Here is an 8,866-nt window from a genome sequence, read left to right as displayed (position 1 = left end):
GGGACACAAAGACCCCCACCAGCCTTCACCTTATTTTTTGAAGTTGAATCTTGGGAAAATCCCAAGTGACAGCAGCTTTTTTCTTTAGCTTTGCCCATTACGCAGCTCACTGGTCGCTGTCGTGAAAACCCAGTCTGGCCCGAGCCTGAGGTGGGTGGGTCTGTGCCTGAGGACGGGATTCCTACAACAGACGTCTGTTTCTTTCATTTGCTGGAGCCGCAGAAACAGCCCGTGTTCTGGGGCCCTCTCCTCTAACTCCTGCTGCTACGAGAACAGATGGCGATGGAGCCAGGACGCCCTCCTCTGATCGCAGTTACAAGCAGCACAGGGCCCGCCACCTCCCTGCCTACTGTTCTGCTTCCTGTTGGAGCCAGTAGACAGGAATCACGGGACGGAGAGGGCAGGACCCTTGGCAGCCATTCTCTCACCTGGCTCCCCTCGCCCCTGATGAAACCCTGGGACCAGGAAAGGCCCGAAGTCCCAGGAATCTTAGTCCCCCCGCTCGGGGCAGAGATTCCAGGGAGTGAGCATCTCTCCTGGTCCCTGGTCACCAGCCCAACTCCAGCCAATCATCAGCTTCACTTCAAAGGCAAGTGCAGTGTGGATGGAGGCTGAATGTTATGCTAAAAGAAATTAAAGACAAAATTCCACAAATGTCTACTAAATATATTCCAAAGTTGTGAATCTTCATATTACATGCCAAGTATAAACTGAGTTCTTTTTTAAAATGTATCTTTATTGATTTCAGAGAGGGAGGGAATCATTGATGGGCTGCCTCCTGCACGCCCCCCACTAGGGATTGAGCCGGAGACCCAGGCCTGTGCCCTGACAGGGAATCAAACCGTAAAGGAGCAGCAAAGGAGCCCCGTTCTGCTTCGTCCCAGGACAGAGCCCGTTCCCAGGGCCCGGCCTCGCGGGAAGGGTCCAGGATGCTGAGACGTAGCGTCCGGTCAGGACCTCGCTCCCAGGGTCCCGTTCAAGGTCCCCGTTTCTGCCTCGGCACTGCTGTCATTGGGGTAAGGCCATCTGGGGGCTGATGGAGGACGCCCACCCTGCCGGTGACCACTCAGTGTCACACGCCTGGGGCCAACCGCGCTGGGAGCGAACCAGGGGACCTGCGAAAGCGGTGACACGTGACAGTGCCCAGGCGTGTGCATCAGCCTGACCGTTTTGTATGGAGTTAACACCAATCACCGCCACGCTGGGAACTGCTTAGCTCAGTGCTATCTGTTCAGTGTAACTGGAGGCTCGTCCAGGACACAGCCCGCGGGTGTTTGTTTTGAACACACGGGAGAGTGTTCTACAGCGTGGGTGGCTGCTGTGTTGGTTTTTTATTTCAAATCCGCTAGTTTGTGACGTGAGTGACACTGTTCTGAAGGGGCACCTGCTGTCAATAATCACCCAGGCGCTCAGCGGCTGACGGCACTGCGGGGGCCTTATCCCCCCGGAGTGTGTGGAGAGGGGCTGAGACGTGTGGACACTTAGCTTCATACCAGGGGCTTATGAGGACCCGAGTGTCCGGTCTGTGCGGGGCCACTGTGCTGACCTCCAAGGCCCCGAAGACCCCGGGGCCTCAGCTGTGGCCGTGGCCTCGCTACTCTCTGCCGGTGGAGAAAGCCGGGCAGCGGCCTGTGAAGAACCCCTGGCCCACCAATGCCGGTGCCTTCGTCCCACCAGCATTGCACTGTAGCGACAGGGACTTTCAACTCGTGCTGCGGCTGGACCAGCTCCCAGCTGGCTACGTGACTCCTCCGAGAGCCGGCTCCACAAAGGCCCAGCTCCGTCCACCACCCGGGGCTTCGTGCCGGGGCCTCGTGACCACCTGGCACTGCGTGTCCGGTCACCGGCGACCGAGGTAACAGCCTGGACGCTGTGACTTGTGGGGGATGATTATTACACGTCGTAACTCCTGCAGGAACCCAGGTCACATAACCGACCGCAGAGCCAACCTGAGCATAATTAGCTGCAGACAAAGTAGTGTCGCGGTGAAAGCCATCTTTACAAACGACGGTGGCTGCTGGGACGGGCCGGCCACGCCAGCACTTAGTTCTCAAGACGGCGACGGGACAGCTCCAGGAACGCCGCGGCCGCTGCACCTCTACTCCTCCTTCCTCCTCTTCCTCCGCTCCTTCACCTGCTGCTGCAGGGCCTTGAGGTCGGCCATCACAGTCAGCGTCTTCCGGACCCACATGATCTGAAAGCGGGAGTTTGGAGAGCGTTCACACTGGGGACACGTACAGAGGGAAAGCGAGGGCGCAGCAGGCGTAAGTACGCACCACAATGATCATGGCGTTGAGGAGCAGCGGCGCCGAAAACACCAGGGAAATGAACATCCCCCTCGAGTCGAAATACTGGTATTTCGAAAACGACCTGTTTCAAGAAAAATTTAAAATCACTTGGCATAGCGCAACCGTTTTAAATGACGTGCTCTACTTAGCGTGAGGCTGCTGGAGGTCTCCGTCACGAAGGCAGAACCCTCCCCCGATGATGGCCCTCGGGTCCTACACGGCCAGACCCTGGCGTCCGGAGGCGGAGCTGAGGCCCCGGCACTGGACGTGGTCCCGGGAGGGGAGAGGCTGCAGCGTGCTCTCCACTCGGCCCACGCGCACCAACCCCATCAGGCCACTTCCTTACTCTGCCGCTAACATCAGTGTCAACAGCCCCTGACCTCTCTCTCCCTCGAGGTCATGGCCAGCATCACCCAGTTTGCAGCTGGCACTGCCAGGAGGAATGTGTAAGGAGCGCGCCCCAGCCTAAACCTGTCCGAGCGGAGGCTGCTGTGCTGCATGCAGGTGCTCGTTCCAAAAGGCAGAAGCCGGACAGCGACCTGCCCCGACCGGGCTCACCTCCAGTTCATGGCGGCCACTTCATTGATGTACTCGGCAGAATAGACCAAGGTTACTGCAAGAGAAACCGTGTTAGAACCTGCGTGACTGACCATTGGTCATTGTGGAAACATCCTCTACAGATGCATGCTCAGTGTAAACACAAGACAGCAAGAGTTTGAGGAGAAGTGGAATTTCTCCTTTAGATATAACGTCAGGTAACAATTATAAAACTGTGAAACGTCAGGACACACCCTTTAACGGAAAGGAAACCAGGTCCACACACGTCAGTCTCCACGTCTCAGTGAAACCATGCACAGCGGTTCAGCAACACTCAGTCTTCTGCCCGAAAACCAAGAGCCACCGCGCTGGCTATTTGCCCCGTCTCCTCATGCCCCAGGCACAGGTCAGGCCAACGGGACGCTGGGCAGCAGGGCCTAGAGCCGCGGAGCCCGGACCTCGCGATTCCGCCAACAGGGGCCGCCTGTGAGCAGCAGCATTGGGGGCCAAGCCAGGGCAGCAGGGGCCCCAGCCGCAGGGACGCTGATTTGTGCACGTGTCCTTCCCAGTTCGCACCCTCCCTGCCAGGGCGAGCAGCCCGGCGCTCGCCCACGGGGAAGCTTGTCAAGAATCAGCATCTCACTAACCCTGACTCGTCTTGTGCAACTGGTCCCGACCCCTCCCTGGTAAGGCAGGTGCTCAGTAGATTCCTTTCAAATACAATAGCCACAAATTCACGTCACCTCTGGAATTCCCGAGAGAGAAATCCGGGCGAGCCCTGAGACTAAGAGTAGAGCCTCAGACAGAAGGGCTGGGCCCCGGGAACACGCTACATGCTGAGAACACGCTACATGCTGAGAACACGCAAGATGCAACACGCAGCTCTGTCCATTCCACTCACCGAGGCACAGGAAGTGCCCGACCTGCAGTTCGTATCGCCGGGAGGACACACAGGTGAGCAGCAGGCAGAGCGCGTGGAAGACGACCAGGCCGAGGAGCCAGGGCTCCGTCCAGTCTATCTGCTGTGGACACACCATTGGACACTCGTCAACATCAACTCCCTCGGGGCCAGGCCTCAGTCTCCAGGGTCAGTGGGGAGTCAGTGACCCCTCACTCCTGAGGACTTACTTCTGGGGCTACTGCGCAAGGCGTCCAGAGGCCCCCGACCCCGGGCCTCACAGAAGAGGGGGAGGGTGCGGGAAGGGAAGGAGGGAACCGGGACCCCTCCGTGGCTACCATGGCCCCAGGGTCCGGAGAGGAATTCAGGGTCTAATGCTGGAGCACAGAGGGGTGGCCTCCTGGCCGGCCCTGGGGTTTGTGGAGCTGTCACACTGTGAGACGAGTGGACCCTAAGGGTCACTGTCCCAGGAGGGAGGAGGAAGTTAGTGGCTTGTTCAGGAGATGCACTTGGTTACTCTCCCTCAAGACCCCTATTTCAAGCCCCTAACCCAGGATTAAGGCCTTGAGAAATCCGAGCCATCCCTACGGCAAGACTTGCTTTTCCTTTCGCCCTGCCCCAGCCTGCAAACAGTGCTGCGAGCCCAGGTCTGCGCAACTCCACGCTGGCCAGGTCCTCACCCCACGGCCCGATGCCCCCCTGTGCTCGGATCCACGCCCTGCCCCGACCCGGCTGCAGACCAGCCCCCCCCCCGCCCCCCGGCCCCCCCCCCACCCCGGACTGAGCCCGAAGCCTTCAGGCCCAGTGCGGCCGCCCTCCCGCACGCCGGGCCGGCAGGACCATGCAGCCGGGCAGGTAAGCTGGCCGCAAGCTACGTCCACCCACTCGCGTCCGAAGGTCCAGAGCGAGGGACACCAGGAGTGCGGGCGGGCACCACACTTCCGGGAGGCAGGGCAGGGGGAGAGCAGCTCCGCGCCCCTCCGCCCACGCCCCTCCCCTCCCACAAGCCCCGCCCTCACGGCTCAGGCCCCGCCCCTCCCACAAGCCCCGCCCTCATTGCTCAGGCCCCGCCCCGGACGCTCCACCAACACCGTCCCCCACACGCTCAGGCCCCGCCCCCAACGCCATGGCGGACGTTGGGAAGTTCGGGCAGCTCCGACCGCCGGCACCGAACTGGCCAAGTTACCGTGATGACGGCGGGAATGCTGTCGGGGAAGGAGGTGACTGAGAAGGCGGACGGCATCGTGCCCAAAGCACCCGCCCTCGCCGCCGCCGTCAGGCTGAGCCCGCCCGACTACCCGCAGGTGTGCCTCTCGCGTCGCCCCTCCCGGGGTCTCGTGTGTCGCGAGACCCGAAGGGGGCGGGCGTCCCCTGTGAACGCGGTCCGAGCGCACATCTCGCGGTATCTCGTGGCGGTGACGTGAGCACAGGGGTGCCGCTGGGCCCGCGGAGCGTCGCCGTCGGTCCCGGGCGCCCTCCCAGCAGGACGCCGGGCGGGGCGCCGGGCAGCGCGCAGAGCCGGTCCGAGTCGCGGTGCCGCCAGGGCGGGGGCTGCGGTTCCCGGCGGCCTTCCCCGGGCGGAGCGCGGCGCCGCTGCCAGAGGCGGCCTGTGCTGGCCTGACGGTGCCTCCGTCCCGGTCTGTGCGCGCGGCCCGTCCTCCCTCCCACCGAGCGCAGCGCTCGGAGCCGCGGGCCGCCCGGGTGCCCGGTGTGGCGTCCAGGGCCTGCGAGTTCATGGTCTTTTCCTGGGAGAAACGGAGGGGGCCGGGCTGCCCGCTCCGGCCCGGCCTCCAGCCGCCGCTCCCGCCCACACGCGGACATGCGGGTCCCCGGGTCCGACAGCCAGGCCCCGCGGTCCCCTCGTTGGACTTTACGGCGGCGTAGGGCGGGCGCGTGCTCGTGCTCGCGGGCGGAGGGAGCGCCGGGTTCGCTCTCCGGCCTCCCGTTTGGGGTGTAGGGTTCCGTCGGGTTCCTGCCCCGCCCGCGGCCTTCTCCGCCCTTTGGCTCTATCGTCACGGCCGCCCCTTTGAGCTCAGTGTCCTCCTAATTTTCGATAATAGGTTTTCCCGTTTCCCAAAGTCAGGCACAGTGTTCCCTGCACCTGAGTGGAAAGATCCGGAAAGATCCAAGTGCCCCCGCACGTGCAGTGCAGACTGTTTCCCGCAAAGCTGACCCTTGTTCTCTTCCGACTTCCGCCCGGGAGGTGACTGACCCTCAGCGGCGCCCCCGGTCCCTGGAGAGGCGCTCAGGCCCGGGATTGGGGGGGTCGGGGCGTCCACAGGCTCACCGCTGAGCCGCAGTTTAACGGGGTCACCAGCAGGTGGCAGCACGAGGCCGGTCCCAGGTCCCGCACTGTGGGAACCGGAACACCTTTTCCATGATGTTTGCAACAGAATGAGTTTTCATATATTCGTACCTGTTGAACTGAGAGGTTTTAGTCAACACCATTGGATTTTAGGTGAGAAAATTGTATACCATGTAATAGCTAAATGTGTTATTTTGGGGGTTCTTTATTAGATTGCCTTTAAAAAGTTACTTTAAAATGTGTTTGTGAAAAATCCATAATCATGGATAATAAAAGCTTTAGAGATAAAACCCAACAATTTAATACCTCATTTCCACTTTATTTTTTCAATATTCTATCAGTGCAGCCCTAGCTGGTGTGGCTCAGTGGATAGAGTGTTGGTCTGTGGACTGAAGGGTCCCGGGTTGGATTCAGGTCAAGGGCACAGGCCTGGATTGCAGGCTTGATCCCCAGTAGGGGGCGTGCAGGAGGCAGCCGATGCATGATTCTCTCTCATCATTGATGTTCCTCCCTCCCTCCCTCCCTTCCTCCCTGAAATCAGTAAAAACACATTCTGTCAGTGCTTCTCTACCCTTGTGCTCACAGAGGAGTTTGTGACTGCATGGCCACACTGCGCTGTGCCGATTTGGTGGGATTTACGTTCTGCCTGTCTGATCTGAGCCTCTCCAGGGCATTAGTCATGTGTTATCTGTGGAGACGATTGCAGTGTGAATGAACTGATGAGCCTGTCTGACAGCTCATTTAGTAACTAGTGATGAAAATGTTGTGGGGTGTTGTCTATCCTATATAAGAGCCTGATATGCAAATTGTCCCCTCGACTGGGAGTTCGACCGCTCGCTATGAGGTGCGCTGACCACCAGGGGGTGGCGTGGAACATGGTGGGCGTCGGCGATGCAGGGCTAGCAGTGCCGGTGCTGCCAGTCCTGATGGGCCGCGATGAGAGCGGAACTGCGGCGGGATGGTGGAGCAGATGGGTAGGCAGCGCCAGGCCAAGGCAGATGTGAGGGGGGCCCAATCGCCCCACCGATTGCCCCGCAGACAGCGATCAGTGGCAGTGGCGGCAGGGGGCCCGGCCCCGACCGCCCCGACCGATCGCCCCACAGGCGGGATGGTGGAGCAGGTGAAGGGGCAGCGCCAGGCCATGGTGGGGTGCCAGATGGGCTGCGGGGCTGTGAGGCTGGGGGCATGAGCTGGGGCCTGATCCCTGTAGGCCACCCTGAGGGACCCCACTCGTGCATGAATTCATGCATTGGACCTCTAGTCTGTATATATAAAAGCCTGAACGACCGGTCACTATGACACACATTGACCACCAGGGGGCAGACGCTCAAGGCAGGAGCTGCTCTCTGGTGGCCAGTGCGCCCCCACATCAGGAGCGCTGCTCAGCTGACCCACGGGCGCCAGATGCAGGGTGGTGGCGCAGGCCTCTCCCAATCGGGACTGACTGGGCATGAGCCCGCAGCAGGCGCAGTGGAGCCAGGATGAGCAGGAGGGCAGGCGGCGTTGGACTGCCGGTTTTGGCCCAATCCCCGCAGGCCACGCTGAGGGACCCCACCAGTGTATGAATCCATGCACCAGGCCTCTAGTATTTGTATAGAGACCCCAAGGACAACACATAATCAACTGCTGTGACTGCAAAACTTTCTGTTTCTAGACAAAGACCTTTCATGCAAAAGGAGAAAGAAGAATTTGGGGAAACAAGTGTAGTCCCTGTCTTCTTCGGGGACATTGAATCAGTAACAATATGTTATCAATGGAGGAGGTGAGCACAGGTGCTGAGGACAGAGTTTCCAGCACGTGTTTGGAAGGCGGCTCTGGGAAAACGGATTTTAGATGAGAGAAAACTGGATTTGAACATGAACGATTTCCCTCACAGCAGCGTGGCCTGGGGTTGGTTATTATTTTTTAATTGCCCAAGTCTTAGTTTATTGTGTGTAAAAGTGGCTAATAATGCCTTTCTGATGGGTGGTTTCTAGGATTTGTGATAATATGCCCTAAAGGCCGTGCATTGTGCCGAGTGAATGCTTTTGCTTAATAAGTGATAACTGTTACTGCTTCTATAATGTCCCAACCCATCTCTCCCCGGCCCTCTTCTTTTTAATGCACAGACAACATTCCTTCTGCTTCCCACTCATCCTGCTCAGGTAGAAGTGTGCGTCAGCCATGGACAACCACACAACACAGCACTGGTATTTCACTCTGGGAGGTGTCATAGCCCGCCTTTCTGCACTGCATTGCGCGTTGAATATTGCATCTTGAAAAGGTTTAAAGGCCAGAAACATTTTGTCTGAGGATCTGCAGCTGGTTCAGGCCCAGTCAGTGTGGCTGTGCAGCTCCAATTACTTTGCCTAGTGTGGGTGTTTCTGCTCTATTAAAGCAACCAGCTGCTGACACAAGTCTTCTCTGACTGGAGATTGCGTTTGCCTAATAAATAGGTCTTTTTACGGAAGATGTAAATTTCTTGATTTTTTAACTTGCCAGGTTCAGGTTTCTCTTTCTGTAAAGGAGACAGACACACACAGGACACGGTTCTGTCTGTGGAAACCGTCTTCGTTCACAGAGGCCCGAGGAAAGCATCCAGACACCCCCGCGAGGGGTGTGGCGTGGTGAGGGCAGAAGGCTGGCCCTGGGTGCGCAGTGTCTCATCGCTGTCCCTCCGTAGAAGAAGGCCAGCCTCCTCTTCATCAAGTATGTTCCTATTGTGTTTCTCTCCTGCGATTTCTTTCACTACAAGCTGTTTAATGTAACTTCATAATTACCTTTACCAAGATTGTCTAACACTGAACAGCATAGGCATGAGGTTAAGAAATTCTCTTGATTTAAGAATTACTCTGTCCA

At 58.8% G+C, this 8,866-nt stretch overlaps 1 protein-coding gene and 1 long non-coding RNA gene across 4 annotated transcripts; one reads left to right on the top strand and one right to left on the bottom strand.

Moving 5' to 3' along the window:
* Nucleotides 1-700: 700 nt before the first annotated feature.
* On the bottom strand, nt 701-5,111 carry TMEM18 (transmembrane protein 18). 3 transcript variants are annotated; one of them, XM_036335461.1, is made up of 5 exons: nt 4,910-4,981; nt 3,727-3,847; nt 2,847-2,901; nt 2,277-2,370; nt 701-2,194 (listed from the first exon to the last, which is right to left on the bottom strand). In XM_036335461.1, exons 1-5 carry the CDS (start codon nt 4,964-4,966, stop codon nt 2,099-2,101), a joined length of 423 nt encoding a protein of 140 aa, XP_036191354.1. In that variant the 5' UTR covers nt 4,967-4,981; the 3' UTR covers nt 701-2,098. The 3 variants fall into 3 exon arrangements, with proteins under 3 accessions (XP_036191354.1, XP_036191355.1, XP_036191356.1); XM_036335462.1 differs by lacking the exon at nt 4,910-4,981 and adding an exon at nt 3,954-4,455 and having other exon boundaries at nt 704-2,194; XM_036335463.1 differs by having other exon boundaries at nt 706-2,194; nt 3,727-3,844; nt 4,910-5,111.
* A 31-nt stretch (nt 5,112-5,142) lies between these two features.
* On the top strand, nt 5,143-8,477 carry LOC118669329. Its single transcript, XR_004971959.1, has 2 exons — nt 5,143-6,181; nt 8,137-8,477. It is a non-coding gene; the product is annotated as an uncharacterized LOC118669329 (long non-coding RNA).
* Nucleotides 8,478-8,866: the final 389 nt, after the last annotated feature.

Source organism: Myotis myotis, unplaced genomic scaffold (genome assembly GCF_014108235.1).
Source record: "Myotis myotis isolate mMyoMyo1 unplaced genomic scaffold, mMyoMyo1.p scaffold_m19_p_14, whole genome shotgun sequence".
NCBI classification, from domain to species: Eukaryota; Metazoa; Chordata; class Mammalia; order Chiroptera; family Vespertilionidae; genus Myotis; species Myotis myotis.
The sequence above is the reverse complement of the archived record's forward strand: the minus strand, read 5'-3'. Positions and strand labels throughout refer to the sequence as shown.

Coding starts and splice junctions, on each gene's coding strand:
- TMEM18 (XM_036335462.1), bottom strand. CDS start 4,064: ATGGTAGCCACGGAGGGGTCCCGGTTCCCTCCTTCCCTTCCCGCACCC. Junction 3,848..3,953: donor CTTGCGCAGTAGCCCCAGAA/GTAAGTCCTCAG, acceptor GTGTGTCCACAG/CAGATAGACTGGACGGAGCC. Junction 2,195..2,276: donor TCAACGCCATGATCATTGTG/GTGCGTACTTAC, acceptor TCCCGCTTTCAG/ATCATGTGGGTCCGGAAGAC.